This window comes from Salvia miltiorrhiza, chromosome 6, assembly GCF_028751815.1.
Source record: "Salvia miltiorrhiza cultivar Shanhuang (shh) chromosome 6, IMPLAD_Smil_shh, whole genome shotgun sequence".
Taxonomy (NCBI): domain Eukaryota; kingdom Viridiplantae; phylum Streptophyta; class Magnoliopsida; order Lamiales; family Lamiaceae; genus Salvia; species Salvia miltiorrhiza.
The window spans coordinates 16501445-16519562 of record NC_080392.1 but is presented as its reverse complement, the minus strand read 5'-3'; the positions used below and the strand labels follow the sequence as shown (position 1 = coordinate 16519562).

Genomic DNA, 18118 nt, shown 5'->3' with positions numbered 1-18118 from the left:
TCGATCTGGGTCGAAACCCGGTCGAACCCGGAACCGACCCGGTCTCTTATAAATTTAATATTTAATTTATATATTTAATATTCATAATAATATTAATTAAAACTTGAATTAATTTTTTAACCATACACTACTCACGTTTGGGAGAGAGAGAGAAACTTCACTACTTCAGAACCCATCTCCAATCTCCTAACCCTAGCCCCGCCACACCCACCCACTGCCACTCAAACCCGCCGCCCCACCATACCGGACCGAACCACCGCCCAACGCCGCTGCACTAACGACCCCTTCTCTATCTCCAGGCGCGCCCAGATGGCCAGACGCATAGACTTGTGCAGTGACTCCGCGCGGCCCCCACTGCCACTGCCCAAACGCCGACCCACGACCACCCCTCAGCCCTGTCCGCCTCACCACGGCCTCCTCCGGTAAGTCTCAATTTATGCACTGCTTTAGTGTGTTGTTGCTGTGTTGTTACTTACGATTAATCGATTACAGCCCAATGCTTCTGTGCTTGTACTATGTTGTTACTATGTTGTGACTGTGATAGTGTGATCTTCTTTTTGAACTGCTGCTGCTTTAAAGTTCAAATGTGTATTAAAAATTTTTCCTATTGTTCATGCACTTGTTTTCATATTTTCGTGTTTTAATTAGTGATGAATCTTTGAATGTTGTGATCGATTTTTGTGGTATTTTGGCGGTGAGAATCTAGGTAACTAGGTTTATTATCATTATATGCAATTTTAGATGTTTCTGCTTGCAATCTAGGTAACTAGATTTTTGTATGTATTTGCAATTTTAGAGGAAAGGTGTGTGTTACGATTCTATCCACATTATGCTTAATATTTAATTTCAAAAGAGTAAATACATAAGATTGACATGGAAATATAACATAAACTCGAATTAGCCATCTTGAACAATATGATTAATAGTTGCATAAATGTGCTCATTTATTATAGTATGAGTGATTGATTTTTTGCTGCTTCATGTTGTAAATTATTTGGTTATTATTTTGTAGGTGATAAGATGTCGACAATAGCAACTAATATATCGGTAGAAGCACAAGGTGAAGCTATTACTCCACCCGAGGACGAGGATGTTGCATCAAAAGAAACAAGAACCGAAAGAAAAAAAACTTCTGTGGTTTGGCAGCACTTCCCCGATTTACGGATGAAAACGGAGCGGAAAGAGCTTATTATAACTATTGCAAGGCAGATTACTGTGCAAATACCTCAAAAAATGGTATGTCTGCTATGATGAAACACTTTAGAAAATGCAAAAAAAGCCTCATGGAGTCGGTCCTAAACAACAACATTTATCTTTGCATCCAATTGTTGAGGGGGATGATGATACTGTTAGTGAGCTTGTGAGTTGGAAATTTGATCAAGAATTGTGTAGGAGAAAGTTAATTGAGATGATGAATTGCCTTTTAAGACTGTTGAAGGTGAAGGGTTTAAGGAATTTGTTAGGACCTTGCAGCCTACGGTTAGGCTTGTCTCTAGGTGAACAATCTCAAGGGACTGTTTTCAGTTATATCTTGATGAAAAACTTAAGCTACGTAATTTTTTCGTTGAAAGTGGTCAAAGTGTTTGTATTACTACAAACATTTGGACTTCTATTCAGGGATTGAATTACATGTGTATTACTGCTCACTTTATTGATAAAGAGTGGAAGTTGAACAAGAGGATAATCAATTTTTGCACAATAGAGAGGCATAGGGGTGAGGATTTGGGTAGGCAACTTGATGCTTGTTTGCGTGAGTGGGGATTGCCTAGGGTATTTGTTGTGACTGTTGATAATGCTTCATCAAATGATACTTGCATGACTTTTTTGAAAAACAAGTTATCTGCGAGGGGTTATTATCTATTGAAGGGTAAATTCCTACATATGTGATGTGTTACTCATATAATTAATTTGGTGGTTTTGGATGGGTTGAAAGAAATAGGCATTTCTGTGAAGATGATTAGAGAGGCGGTGAGGTATGTTAGGCTATCTCCCTTAAGGTTGGTCAAGTTTAGGGAATGTTGTGTTGAAGAGAACATCTCCACTAAGAGTCTTTTATGCCTAGATACACCTACTAGATGGAACTCAACTTATCTAATGTTGAGTGTGGCTTGCAAGTTTGAGAAGGCATTTGAGGCTTATAGTGTGAAAGATCCCCACTTTGGCATCGATCTTGCTCATCATGATGGTGCTCCATTGGGTGTTCCATTGGGTTAATGGGAATAGAATGTCTGAGCTTCTCCTTGCTTTCTATGAGTTGACAGTTACAGTCTCGGGTACAAATTATATTACATGTAATGAATTTGTGCATGAGATTACTTATGTTAGTACTATGTTGAATGATTGGATGCTAAGTGATGATGAAGTAGTCAAATCCATGGGCGCCAAAATGAGAAAGAAGTATGATAAGTATTGGGGAGATCCATATAAAATGAATCACATAATTTTCTTGAGTGTGATTGTTGATCCTAGGTATAAGTTTAAATTTCTTGAGTATGTACTAGTTCAAGAGTGGGGTGAAGTACTCGGAAAGAAAGTGGACAAAGATGTTTTGGCTAGCTTCCATGAGCTGTATGATGCATACAAGGAAATTCATCAACCTACAACTACCGCAGCCACACAATCTCAATCTTCAAAGCAAAATTAATCATCTCAAAGCTCAAAGAAACGAGTCATGCTTGAGAGATTCAAAAGGCAAAAGGTTCAAGTTGGATCAATCTCTACAATTGATGAGTTGGATGTCTATTGCAATGAGCTTGTTGTGTCTACAGACGATGAGAGCTTTGATATTTTGATGTGGTGGAAGATTAACCAACACCGCTTTCCGATTCTTTGTCATCTAGCTCGAGATTCGTTGGTTGTTCCAATCCCTACAGTGGCCTCGAAATAGGCTTTTAGCACCGGAGGAAGAGTTCTTGACCCTTTTAGGAGTTATTTATCCGCTACAATTGTCGAGTCCCTCATATGCACTCAAGATTGGCTAAGGAAGGCAAAAGAAAGGATCACCATTGAAGAAACAATTGAAGACATACAAAAACATGAAGAAGGTAACATTTTAAAGTATTTTTTCATTATTTATATATGTATTACTTATGTTATTATATGTTTATTAATTTGTAATTTAAAAATCTTATTATGTAGGTTTGAGGAACCTTCCATCAATGGAAGTGAGGAGGAGAGTGTGAGTCAATCTCAAGGGATGAGTTCTCAAACTTAACAAAGCTAAGTACAAATGATGGATAGCAATGCAACTTAGGATTGGATTGAAGATTTCACATTTCTTTTTATGAACTTCGACGCTTGGATTATTATGCAATAGACTGATTGTGATTTATGTTTTGTTTTTTGTGATTGTGGATTGCGAATATTTGAGACAATGATATGTGTTTTGGTATCGTATTTTTTATGTTTTAGATCTGAAAAATATGTGCAAAAACAGGAAAAAAAAGGTTATTAGCGGGTCTGACCCGAATCGAACCGGACCCGTTGCTCGGGTTCGGTCCGGTCCCGAGTTGGCCCGCACGAAAGTTTCGGTCCAGGTCGGTCCATTTTTCTGAAATTTTTGGTCAGCAAACCCGGCGGGTCGGTCCGGGTCCGACCCCCTGCACACCCCTACAACTTGCTCATTATAAATTCATTTTTTACATATTATATATCAAATTGAAGATAGTTTCATGATATTTCATTCAAGATATATATTACATATTTTATCCAAAATATAATTTCATGAAAATGAGAAAAATATGCATTATCAACAAAATGAGAAAAAAGAAAAGGAAGAAATTAAAATTTTAAACTAAATTCACAACAATAGTAACATTAAATTTGGGAAGTCTTTTTTCTTTGGATTGACAATTTTCGATAGTTTTCATTAGTATGGAATATGTATTTTTTTTCTAGTTTTAATTATGCGCTTCTAATTGAATATATTGACACACACTTCTCTTTATATATATAATGTTTCAATTCATCTTATTTTTTGAAAATTAGACGAGAATATATAGGGTGTGGTTCTAGAGAGAACTACATTATTTGTGAGAACGTGAGAACCATCAAATCTAATGCATCCATTAATTGTAAAAATTAATGCATTCACTGTTAAAATTAATGCACTCAAAAAAATAAAAAAAATTGCTCCCTTCAGGATTCGAACCCAGGATCTGTATTCATCCAACAAGATGATGCATCCACCGTAGATCTTGATGATCGAATGGCTGAAAATGGTTCTCTGTTCTTTTTTTATTTGTGGTTCTTTCTTGAACCTCTCCCTATATATATATATATATATATATATATATATATATATATATATATATATATATATATATATAGGGGCGCGCTCCAATGAGACCCCCTATTTTTCGTGTAACATGAGTACAATGAATAAGACATACTCCCTCCGTCCCACTAAACTTGGCACACTTGCCTTTTTTGTTTGTCCCACTAGAATTGGCACTTTCCTAAAATAGTATGTGGTCCCTACTTTCTCTACTCACATAAAATAAGTGGACCCTACCTACTTTACATTCTTAACCCTTTATTCTTAATCTCCGTGCCCAACTCAAAAGTGCCAAATCTAGTGGGACGGAGGGAGTATAATACTAATGAATAAAACGTATATCTAATGAACAAGATGTATATATTGATGAAAAATAAAATTTGAAAAATTCGTAATGAATAAGACATATATACTGATGAACATGGTCGTATATACTGATGAACAATGCAGTATATACTGATGAATAACAAAATTTAAAATATTCTGCTCCCTCCAGGATTCGAACCCTGCGAAAAAAAAAAATCACCCTCCAGATACAATATCAGCCATAGGGTTGATAAAATAAACACATCAGATCGTGCCCTAGATCTCACTAAAATTAGGGGGTCTCATTGGAGCGGCCCCCTATATATATATATATGGGACGGTTATTCAATAAACCACCCTTATTTTAAGAATTACGAACTAGCAAAAATGCATGAATTTTATGTATAACACGCATGAATAAACTATATAAAGGTATGAATTGCGAAAAATAATTTTTTGCTACCTTTGGGATTCGAACTCAGGACCATGAATATATCCAACAAGGTCATGAATCAACCGTATATCTTGATGATCTAAGGGCTGAAAATGGTTCCTAATTTATATTTTAAGAAGCGTTCTTATTTTAGCCTTCCCCTATATATATATATATATATATATATATATATATATATATATTCTAGTCTAATTTTCAAAAAATAAGATGAATTGAAACATTGAGTTAGTTCTAGATTTGGACTGAATTAGAGTTTTTGTTTGGTAAGAAAGTAATGTTAATTAGGAATGACATTCCCATAAAAATAATTACGTGGATGAATTACAAAAAATAATGAGGGTTAATATCAGTTTTTGGCCCATTGTTTGGGCGTTTTCTGAAATATATCACATCCTAAGCATATTTACAAAATAATACCCATCGTTACATTTTTTTTCTTATTTGTGGCCCGCAAAAATAATTCGGTGACCGATATTTGACGTGTTCACCAACCGCAGGCCTTACAATACAATAAACAGAGTATTAGAACATGTCATGATTTGAATCTAAACACAAATGGAACTCAATCTAGCAGCCTCAAACTTAACACACACCTTAACACAAATGAAACAACAACAGATGAACTTACAATGGCTACTACTTCCCCAGGATGAACTGTCAAGTTGAAGAGTTGTTGTACAAACAACTGTTCAAAAAACAAAAACAAGGAAAAAAATAACAAGATATTAGCATGTAGAGAGTTTGATGCAAATAAGACTGCTACTACAAAGCATTCTATATCATAGTTTAAAACTTTGAATTTCTATTAACAATATAAAGTCAAAGATGGCAAGCTTACCAAAGACCTGGAAGGATAGTGAAATGACACATCCACAAATTCAACTCGTCCTACCAATTTTTGTAACCTTAAGCCTGTATATATTAGAGCGAAAATCCAAGTAAATGTGATGAACCTATGATATCTGACATGGAAACAATGGAGAATGTGTAGTTCGTGAGCCCTCTAAAGGAATTCTCACATTGAAAGCCTCAAATTGAAATTGAAAGCTCGTATTATAGCCACCAAAATTCGAACATATTACTCACTTGTCTCTGTCGGTGGGGAGTGACGGCGATGGATTTGAGTACTTGTATATGGCGGGGAGTGACAAACCAAATTTGGTCTTTAAGCAGAGAGTCCCGCTGCTGTGTTGATATGGCGCGATTCTGTTTCAAGCAGGGGCGAAGGAGATGGCGGCGGAAGGAATAATCGAAGGAGGAGATGGCGAGGAAGAGAGGAATCGATGGTGGAGGGGGAAGCGACGGAGGTGTACCACTGCTGTGTTGATCGGAGGTAGGGTTGAAGTGATGGAGCGAGGAATTACGCGATGAAGAGTCCCGCAATTTTGATAGCTATCTTGAAGATGAACTGTTATGTATATTTTGTGTTTATTTTGCTTAGTCATTATTTTCTTTTATTTTTTACTTCTTACGTGTATTTGCTGTTTTTTTCTTTTATTTTTTAATGCTGACATGTACTAATGACATGGCACTTGGCCGGAACACGTCAAATACCGGTCACCGAATTTTTTTTACGGGCCATAAATAAGAAAAAAAATGAAACGATAGGTATTGCTTTGTAATTATGCTTAGGGTGAGATATTTTTGAGAAAACACCCAAACGATGGGCCAAATACTGATATTTACCCAAATAATTATAAGGATTCTGAATTGAGTCAATACATGAAAGTAGTCATTTCTTTTAGCAAACTTAAAATTTACCCACTCAAATAAAAACTTAAAAGATTACCCACTTTTTGTGTTAAATGACTAAATTGCCCTTAAGATTAAAATTAAAAAAAATACCCACCTCTCATTTTTCTCACACTTCTTTCTCTCACACCCCCCCCAACCCCCCCCACCCCCAGACCACCCAGCCCCAAGCCAAAAAAAAAAAATCTTTTACTCCTACCTCTGCCCCCTCCCCCCCCCTTTTCTTTTACTTCTCTACTGCCCACCCCCCAAGCCAATTTTTTGTTACTATTATTATTACTTCCCCACCCCTATGAATGTATTAATGTTTTTGAATTCACAATTAGATCTATGAATTCATAATTTAATGTTCTTTAATTCACAACCAGATCTATGAATTCACAACTTAATTTTCTTGAATTCACAACCAGATTTATAATTCACAACTTAATATTTTTTAATTCACAATCACATCTATGAATTTACAACTTAATATTCTTGAATTCACAACCAGATCTATGAATTCACAACTAAAACTAAAATTCACAAACAACTCGATGAATTCACAACTGAATCGTTACTGTTGGTTGTGAATTCGAGTTTTAAAGCTCGAAGCCCATGTGCATTCTAAACTATGGCATTTATGGCGATCGGCAGGGCTGCTCGGCAGCCTTCGTCGTTGAATGTGTTGTATCCTCAATCTCCTTTGAACGCTTTTGAGCCTTAATCTTCTGAATTTCAACTTCCTCCAGCAAGTCATTTTTCCTTTTCCCTCCACCTTTGCTACCACCCGCGGGTTGATTATTTCCACCACCATTGTCCTTTATAGGATCCCGCGCTAGTCGTTTCCATCCCCGACTAGCAGGATTGAGGCGGGACTTGGAGGGAGACATGTGAATGCCAGTTGGATTCTTATCATTGCCAATTTCCTCAGTAACATTATCCATAATACTTTCCTGTGTAGAACCATGCGAGAGGGTACTTTCCATATTAGCTTGACCCTCCTCAAAAGGGTTATTCGTATTCATATCATCCTGATTGCCCTCTATCTGTTTTTGATCCTCCACTAGCTTATGTATAGTCAGTTCCTTCCCCTTCGGTGAGTTTATTGTATGCAACTTGGTGGTCGTAGAGGGGCTGCGAGGTGGGGGTCGGGGTCCATTAGGGTTTGAACACGCAACCAGAGTTGGGGTAGTCGTGGGTGTCCGAGTAGAGAAACGAGGTTGTGTGTTGCATCTGTAATCAACTCCACATCCCGCTTTCAGCCATGTCCGATAACTCGGATTCACCTTCGTCGCATCATCGACATCACACTCCCTCTGATAATGTCCCATTCTCCCACATGCAAAGCAAAAGTGATCGGAGAGTTTTTTGTGCATTGTTAAGAATCAACGATTTGTGTTTGCCGTGCTTTTCGACATTCCACATAATCACTTGAATTTCACCCTCATTTGCATTTGTTTTCGATATTCATTGATAAACATAATCACTTGATTTTTCTCATGATACATGAAATTAAACTTTTAGTTTGAATGTTATAATAATACGATTTAATTAAATATTTTTTTTATTTGTATTATTTGATCCGTGGTAAATAATTCGACAAATATTCTAACCATTTAATTATTTTCACCTAAAATTGAATTAGTTATTTAATTATCATTCAAATATACTCTATTATATCAATTTTATCTATCTTATTCATCGAACCAAACACCTTTTGATGAAGGAAAATATTCGCCTATTTATTTCATACTATTACAAGTTGCAACTACACACTTCAAACGATAGCAATTACAGTAATAGTAAACAATCACAATATGGCTGCTCACACACTAGTTAAATTAGGGAAAAAAATTAATTAATTTAATTTATTTTTATAAATAAAGAATGGATCTAATAATGTGACTGAATCGTTCACATTATAGTTTACTTTTTATAGTTTTTTTGTAATTTTTTATTTTAAAAATAAAATAAAAATAGCTACAATATAAATAATATATTAAAATAATTAAATCTGTTGTTTATTTATATATATAAAAAAATCTAGTGTGTAGACAACTACAATATGTAACTGCATAAATTTATAACAATTAACAAGTGTACGTAATCATAATTTGACTCAATTGTCTGCGGTTTCCGAAACAATTTTGCATGCACGGATAACTTTTAAAAGAGTTGATGAAATACGGTGACAAGACTTTATTGAATTTATACACAGAAGTAAATAGGTCACTATAAATTAAGTTCCTCAAAGATGTAATTACTTCAGGTTCAGTAAGAGGACTGTAAATTGCTTCAATATATTAACTGCACTACACCATGCTAAATTCATTATCTATACATTATAATTACAAATAAGGCCACTAGATTTTTTGCCAATTATATTTTCGCAATATCCAGAAGAACAACTGCAGCAAATTTAAAATATACATTATTACACGAAGGAAATTTTATAAAAATCTATATTTATAATTGGCTAAATATTTTGATATATCAATATTTTTTTAAATCATAAACTATCCATTTTTTATATTAATTATACAATCCATCTATTTTTTAACTCCGAAGTATTCTTTTTTAACTTTTTTTTGAATGGGTATTCTTTTTTAACTTAAAAGGATTATGAATGATTTTTTTTTCAATTAATAAGGCATAACAACGTCTTTTTATATTTTTTGTGTCATGTAAGTTAAAAAAGAATCATTTTAAATATCCAATGTCATTCGGTGAATTGAATCAATTTTTTGAAAAGATGAATATAGATTACAGTCGATACAAAATTGATAATTCAAAAAAAAAATTCATAATTAAAAAATAATTCTTAATGAAAAAATAGTTTAAAATCTAAAATAATATTTACCTTTTATTATTATATATGATCAAAATATTTTCATAAAATGTCGAAAACTACTTAAATAAGTAGTCAAAGAAAAAGAAAACCACTTCCCTCTACGATTCTTTGCTTGAGAGTGTCGCACTCCTCTTTTTCTTTTTCCCTTTCGACAGATCTCTCTCTCTCTCTCTCCGCTTTTGGCACTTACTGAACAAATTTTCACAAGCTTTTTTAATCTGGGTTTCTAGGTTTTCCGGTCATACTTTGACGACATTAGAGTAAAAATTAGAACAGCACATCAGCATTGCACCACTGTTTGCAGCTGATTTAGCCTTCAGAAATCTTTTAATTTTCAACGCAGTAAATCCGGTTTTATGGTAAAGATTTTTCCTCACCTGGCTTGATTTTGACCTCGGATTTTTTTCCGAAGTTCATTTCTGGTGGAGTTCTCTCGTGGGTTATTGGGCAAACCCCTTAATTTCTAGAAATTCATGGATTGACTTTACTAATTTCGCCCAATTTTATCTGGAATTCTCGCAATTTCTGTTCAAGCTTTCGTGAAACCCAATTTCGGCAGCATTTATTCCAAAACCTAGAGCTTATTTTCGCTCTATTTCATCCGGGTGTCTTAAATTCGATACCTTTTTCCCAATTTTCACACAAGCTCGAAATTGGCTGAAGTTGTTGGGAGAGTTTTGGGCCTGGCTTGAGTTTCATGTGATTTTCTGTGGGACAATGGGGAATCATAGCAACAACAACAGTAGCAATCAAGAAGATGGGAATAAGAACTCATCAACGGTTTCTAAAGGCAGTGGTGGTTTAGGTGGAGCCACCAGGTCATGGGGTACCACCGTCTCCGGTGGTCAATCCATGTCAACTAGCGGTAGCGTGGGGTCGCCTTCCAGCCGGAGTGAGGCTGCGATGGCTACTACGGTCAGTGATAGCGCAATAATGCGGATGAACAACCTTGATATCCAAGGAGATGATGCAGGGTCTCAGGGGACTGCTGGGTGAGCCTTTGAGCCTCTTTCTTTTGTTTGTGGTGTTTCTTTTTCCTAAATGATGTTGTTTTGTAGATTTCGTATCTAATTTTGTTGGTTGTTGGTAGCTTAGTTTGATTTGGTTGCTGTTGTTCTTATGGTTAGTTTTGAAGTGTGTAGGAAGATCTTGCTGGTTTTGGAGTATTATCCAAGATGGATCTAAGGCTCATTTTGTGAATTTGATGTGACATACTTTGTTAGTATGCGATTTCTTAGTTCAACTTTGCTGTTACTCATGGATGATTGTAATGTCTTGATTATGTAAGGTTGTAATTGTCTTAGCTGTTGGTTGTTTTGGTGGGACAATATAAGAACTTGCATAAGACAAGGAACTGATAGGCATTGTTATTTGTAAGACTACAACGAGCATAGTTTGAAATCCATGCCTTTTCTGATTGGAGCTATCCTATATTCCTATTACACATCCATAACACGAGTTTGAAGGCCTAATGTTGTATAATTTCTTCTTATCTCTCTGCAATTGTAATTTACTGTAATTTGAACAGGAACAGGAAGAAAAAGAGAGGACAGCGTGCAGTTGGAGGTGATAAGAGTGGTCGGGGGCTTCGTCAGTTCAGCATGAAAGGTTGCTATTTATTTATGTCTCCTTGTTTTGCGTACTGAACAAGTATGAATGCTGAAAGTATTACCTAGTATGTTTAGAATATTCTGTTTAAGGCGTATTATATATATATATATATATATATATATATATATATATATATACTAGTATTCAGAGGTTTGACCAAATTTCTGAGGAGACCTTGTTTGAGTTGTCACTATTTGGATCAGAGTCAGCCACTTTATCTATTACAAAAGTTAAATTTAAGATAAAGCAAATAAGGATGCATCCAATGTTACTATGGGCTAAATGTGTAGGACTAATGCAACTTAATTTACACATCAAAGAATTTTGGTTTTTCTTCTTCATTATCTTTGTAGAAAGTTTTGTAATTTCTTCAACACTTTGTGCTTTGAAAGAGTGAATTGTAGGTGTCTAGGAACTTTGAAAGAGTGAATTGTAGGTGTCTAGGAATGAGCTACCAATATACAGTTATACACAGTATTAACTTTTCATTTTTCTTGTGAATAGTTTGCGAGAAAGTGGAAAGCAAAGGAAGAACTACATATAACGAGGTTAGATCTTTGTTGTTCAATCTTCGGTTAGCAGATATCAGTGCATATGCTACCGAATCACTTTTTTTCTCATTTAATAGATGCTGTTAATGATATTGGGTTATTGTTTGTGTCCAATATTGATAATGATGTTGATGTTGATGATTGATATGTAATCTGACTTAAAATGTGTATTTCTAGGTGGCTGATGAGCTCGTTGCCGAATTTTCTGATCCTAACAATAGTCTTGCATCTCCAGATCAGGTACTTTTGCAGTTCCAATCATGATCGTATTTTAATTGTGAAACCTAATACTTGGTTCTGGTTGTGAAATAAAGTCACAGCAACAATATGATGAGAAAAACATACGTCGAAGGGTTTATGATGCTTTGAATGTGCTGATGGCAATGGATATAATCTCTAAAGATAAAAAGGAAATACAGTGGAAGGGTCTTCCCCGGACTAGTTTGGACGACATTGAAGAACTGAAGGTTAGGGTTCATTTTCCTTCCTTTTACCATCCTTTTGTCCTTTTTACGTCCCGTATATCATGTCAAAGCCAGAGTAATTTCCTACGCCAGTAAATCCAATCTCAGTTGGTGAATGATTGATTACAGACTGAACGTCTTGGAGTTCGAAGCCGAATTGAAAAGAAAGCAGCATATCTAGAAGAGTTGGAGGAACAAGTAAGTGGTCATGAGAGCATAGTATACAATTCTGAGTTTGGCTGGAAGTCAGCTCCGTGGTGTGTGTATCACGTATTCTTGAGTAATGCCATGGCTAATAGTTTAATGCCTTCTGTTCTGTTGCAGTATGTCGGCCTTCAAAACCTCATACAGCGCAATAAGCAACTTTATGGTTCAGGAAACACTCCGACTGGTGGAGTTGCATTGCCTTTTATATTGGTCCAGGTAGAGTTGATTGATATTTTGCAGAGATTTTGTGCTTTCATTTTACAATAAAGGCTACCAAAATTGCTTTAAGTGACAATTGTCTTTATAATTATAGGTACTGCCCACTTATTCGAACATTACTAGTAAGCATATTTTGAGATTGTAGCTACGTGAGTTTCAGCCAAAAGTATTTTCAATCAACCAGAAATCATAAAATTGTTACAATCTTTATTTGGTGTAACTTATAACTTTTTGGTACACATCACTTCAACCCCCGATCTCCTATCAGGTTAAGTGAAAATTAACCCAAATAAATGCATAATGAATGGTGAAATTATTGGTCTCTATTATTTCCTTCTTGGTTACTCCTTGCTTATTGCATGTACACGCAGCCAAGCCTGTAATGATGTTTTCTGAAAGACTAAATTGCACTTGAAACTAAACTCGATTGAGCTGCATTAATGTTTTGCTTAGGAACCCATGAGGATGCTTTTATAGATTCTTGCCCTAAAACTGCTTGATGATGACTGATGTTTGAACCTCAAAAAGGCATGCTTTTTTAAGTAAATCTAATACTTCTCATTGATTTGGTAAAACTGTAGACACGTCCTCATGCCACAGTGGAGGTGGAAATATCAGAAGACATGCAGCTGGTGCATTTTGATTTCAATAGGTAAGGCGATTTCATTGCAATACTATTTTTGGGCTGTGTGATGTCACTTTTGGGTATTTAGTCTAGTATACTTATTCGTGAATTTGTGCACCTGCTTCCGGAAATGCTATCTTTCATTTCTCCTTACACAATTGTTTTATTATGTCTCAACTGCAGCACTCCCTTTGAGCTACATGACGATAACTATGTCCTCAAGGCAATGAAGTTCGCTGAAAAGTCAAGGAACGATGGCACCGCCCAAAATAATCCTACAGAGGGAGGCGAGAGCTCCAGCATGGCGACTGCCTACCAAACTCAAGGACCTCATCCGTCCGGGTCAAGCATCTCGAGTAGGCCTCCCAATTCATCCCCGCTTCCCGGAATATTGAAGGCACGTGTGAAGCACGAGCAGCATTAGGTTGAACTCCAAAACTCAAATCTCTCGGTAATATCCTCATCACATCTGTACATATATACTACATGAAATGGGATTGGGGCAGGTGGGCTCGTTGTAGCCTCTCCATCACCTACAAGAAATTTTTGCGTGGCGCTGATGGAGCGAAAAGTAGGATTTTCGTATCCCTCAAGTAAGTATTGAGTATCTTGATTACTTCGTATATCGTCCTATACATAACACACTCTAGGCGTCTATAATTATGTCCCAATTTTCTTCGTTGTGTAGAAGATGAAGTTCGACTCTAGGCAGCCATATTTCTGACTTGTTATTTTGCAGAGATTCAAGAATGCTATATTTTTGTAACTTTTTTTTGGCTACACTTAGCCGAAAACAGGCATTTGGCTTGTTTGCTTCAATGATTTTAAATAGCCACTGTTATTCATTGCTTAAGAAATGGAGTGCTCCCATTGATGTTGTTTTGTCGGGTTCATTGTTAGGCGGATCGGGTTTCGACCCGACCCAATTCCCAGCCCACTTCTATGAGGAAGGTCAAATGGTTGTACGAGAAGAAATTGAGACTTGGAACAAAGTTTAAAGCTTGAAATAATAGTTCACAATCCTTCTAAAAATCATGATGGTAAAAAGGGATGCATCTAAATTTATATGGCTTTTGGTTAAATTAAAAGGGTTAATTGCGTTTGAAGTTATAAGCATTAGCCCGATTATAATTATAACACCAGTTCAAGACCTTGGTAGTGCGATACCTAATATTTTGATTTATGGCATCATGGAATCCAATCGTAATGAATCAAAATTAATTACAATTTGACTTAGAATTTATGCCTTTAAATGTAAATAACCCAACTTAAAATGAGAAGTTATGGCGAGAATAAAAGAGCAATTTCTAGTGTGTAGCCAACAAATTTGTTTCTCTTGTCATGATTGGTTCAAGATTGCAATCGCTGTTTCAAAAACACGAAAACCTTAAACCTGAGTGCGGCATCTGCAGATCCGACCGTATTTATAATACTACTAATTGCTGAGTTAGTAAATTAGGAGTTATTTGGAACACATATACTCCTCCGTTTTTTATCAAATGTCCTTAGTCATCAAAATACACGTATCAATAAAATAAAAAATTTATATTTATAATATTATTAATAATTATAATAAATATATATGTACAATTAATTATTATATTCTAATAAATATTAAGTAAAGATAAAATAGAAAGAATATCATAACTATAATCTTAAATTTTAAAATACAATACTTATTAGTGAACAAGAAAAATATTGAAATATGACAATAAAAAAGGTATTAAAAACGGGAGGTGGTCTCCTGTACACCCGGGTGTATGGCACACTCGGGTTGTACCCGACCCGGATCCTGACCCAATTGGATTATCTCGATCCATTTTTTTCTTGAAAATGACACTAATACTAACACGAAATGACACTAACACTAACACGGTCTTGGAATGACACTAACACTATTTTATTTTACAAATGACACTAACACTACATGTAAATGACACTAATACTATAGCGAAATAACACTAACACTTGACATTCGGGTAGGATAATTCAATTGAATTAAATCTGAGTTAAAATTTGGATCGGGTATAACTTGGGTGTACTGTGCACCTGGATTTACGCTAAATTGAGTGATGCTAATCGGACAAATTTGTCCAGACAAAAAGCTTATTTTGGTTTACTTCTTTTTCAATTAAATTTATAACTAAAAGCAATACTTACAAAGTGACTATTTTGCTCTATATTTATTAACTCCATTGAAAAGCTTCCTCCACTTATTTCCTTATTGCACCGTTCATCCAAAAATTAAAAAGTTGGAATAAAGCATATATCATTGCTCCAACGTAATCAACTCCGAGTCTCCCAATGTTAAACTGTATATCATTGGACCGTTTGTATTTTATTAGATAGTGTGTTTTATAAGGCATTTTTTCAATTAAATTATCCATCTATATATATAAGCATTTTTATTCCACAATAACAATTTCTTTTTATAAAATAGTTAAGAAGAGAAATCTAGATACTTAATAAAATAATACTAGTATACTAATAATTTAGTATGCATAAAATTTCAGGAAAGCCTAATAACAGTACAATACAGAAATAAATTGTTGCATTTAGGACGTAATTTATTGTTAAACGTCACTATTAACGAAAAGCATGTACTAAATTCAACATATCTTAATTAAGTATTAATTATACTTTCTACTAGTTACTTTCATCATTCTTGATTTGCCTAACTCAATTAAATAATAGGGGTGTGCCCCAAATCTATAAATCTTTTAACTTAATTTTTTAATTGAAAAAAAATAAAATCAAAGGATATAATCGAAAGTTTGTAATTAATTAAATGCATAATTGGATTTTTATAATTAAATTATCTATATATATATATATATTAGTATATTTGATTACTAATAATAATTTCAAATATGGAAGTAATTATAAAAATGTCACATATTTTAAAAATACTTAAATATTATAATTATTAAAAATTTGTTATTATTTTACTCTATATAAAAATAGAACAATGAAACTCCCAATTCAAATTGGTCAAATCGAGCATCACAAGTGAAACACCCAATTCGAATTATTCCAATCGAGCATCACAAGTGAAACCCCCAATTCGAATTGTTCCAATCGAGCATCACAAGTGAAACCCCCAATTCGAATTATTTCAATCGAGCATCACAAGTGAAACCCCCCCCCCAATTCGAATTGGTCAAATCGAGCATCACAAGTGAAACCCCCAATTCGAATTGTTCCGATCGAGCATCACAAGTGAAACCCCCAATTCGAATTGTTCCGATCGAGCATCACAAGTGAAACCCCCAATTCGAATTGGTCGAATCTAAGATCACAAGTGAAACCCCCAATTCGAATTGTTCCGATCGAGCATCACAAGTGAAACCTCCGATTCGATTTGGTCGAATCGAGCATCACAAGTGAAACCCCCAATTCGAATTGTTCCAATCGAGCATCACAAGTGAAACCCCCAATTCGAATTGGTCAAATCGAGCATCACAAGTGAAACCCCCAATTCGAATTGGTCAAATCGAGCATCACAAGTGAAACCCCCAATTCGAATTGGTCGAATCGAACATCACAAGTGAAACCCCCAATTCGAATTGTTCCGATCGAGCATCACAAGTGAAACCCTCAATTCGATCTGGTCGAATCCAGCATCACAAGTGAAACCCCCAATTCGAATTGTTCCGATCGAGCATCACAAGTGAAACCCCAATTCGAATTGGTCAAATCGAGCATCACAAGTGAAACCCCCAATTCGAATTGGTCAAATCGAGCATCACAAGTGAAACCCCCAATTCGAATTGTTCCAATCGAGCATCACAAGTGAAACCCCCAATTCGAATTGGTGGAATCTAACATCACAAGTGAAACCCCCAATTCAAATTGTTCCGATCGAGCATCACAAGTGAAACCCCCCAATTCGAATTGTTCCGATCGAGCATCACAAGTGAAACCCCCAATTCGAATTGGTCAAATCGAGCATCACAAGTGAAACCCCCAATTCGAATTGTTCCGATCGAGCATCACAAGTGAAACCCCCAGTTCGAATTGGTCAAATCGAGCATCACAAGTGAAACCCCCAATTCGAATTGGTCAAATCGAGCATCACAAGTGAAACCCCCAAATCGAATTTGTCCGATCGACCATCACAAGTGAAACCCCCAATTCGAATTGGTCAAATCGAGCATCACAAGTGAAACCCCCAAATCGAATTTGTCCGATCAAGCATCACAAGTGAAACCCCCAATTCGAACTGGTCGAATCGAGCATTACAAGTGAAGCTCCCAATTCGAATTTGTCTGATCGAGCATCACAAGTGAAACCCCCAATTCAAATTATTCATTTTATATAAGTTTTTATCTAATAATGTTTTTTATAGAAAATCAATGTTGAATCCACATTTTATTTTTGAAAATGTATACAAAATATATTATTTCATGACCAAATTAAATTGAAGAAATAATTTACTTAATCGCTGGTGAAGCACGGAATCACCAACACCTAAACTAGGAATTAGAAAGCGATAAATGACACACGGATTTACGTGGTTCGGCCATCAAGACCTACGTCCACGAGAGGTTCTTCGTTGGTTTTACTATACTTTTTGAGAGAGAGTTACATATTACAAGTGTTGTTTTTAATGAGATCCCCCCTAGTTTTCCAATAGATGTGCTATTTATAGTTTGTGAGCAAACCCTAATTCTAAAAGCCCACTCATCTAGTCAATTGGGCCCAAAACTCAGTACAATGGTCTTATTCCCGAAGTTGAACTATCATACGTAGCTGCGCAGGAAAGGCACTTTGGTGGCGCTGCTCTGACTGCGCAGCGCGGAAAGCTACTTGGCTGCGCA

At 35.6% G+C, this 18118-nt stretch overlaps 1 protein-coding gene across 2 annotated transcripts; it reads left to right on the top strand.

The window, feature by feature from the left end:
* The first annotated feature begins 9673 nt into the window (after window positions 1–9673).
* Window positions 9674–14155, top strand: LOC130990207 (transcription factor-like protein DPB). Of its 2 annotated transcripts, none has more exons than XM_057914433.1 (9): window positions 9674–10613; window positions 11156–11229; window positions 11737–11780; window positions 11961–12023; window positions 12098–12250; window positions 12377–12445; window positions 12572–12670; window positions 13255–13325; window positions 13482–14155. In XM_057914433.1, exons 1-9 carry the CDS (start codon window positions 10339–10341, stop codon window positions 13720–13722), a joined length of 1089 nt encoding a protein of 362 aa, XP_057770416.1. In that variant the 5' UTR covers window positions 9674–10338; the 3' UTR covers window positions 13723–14155. The 2 variants fall into 2 exon arrangements, with proteins under 2 accessions (XP_057770416.1, XP_057770415.1); XM_057914432.1 differs by having other exon boundaries at window positions 11150–11229.
* The last annotated feature ends 3963 nt before the right edge of the window (window positions 14156–18118 follow it).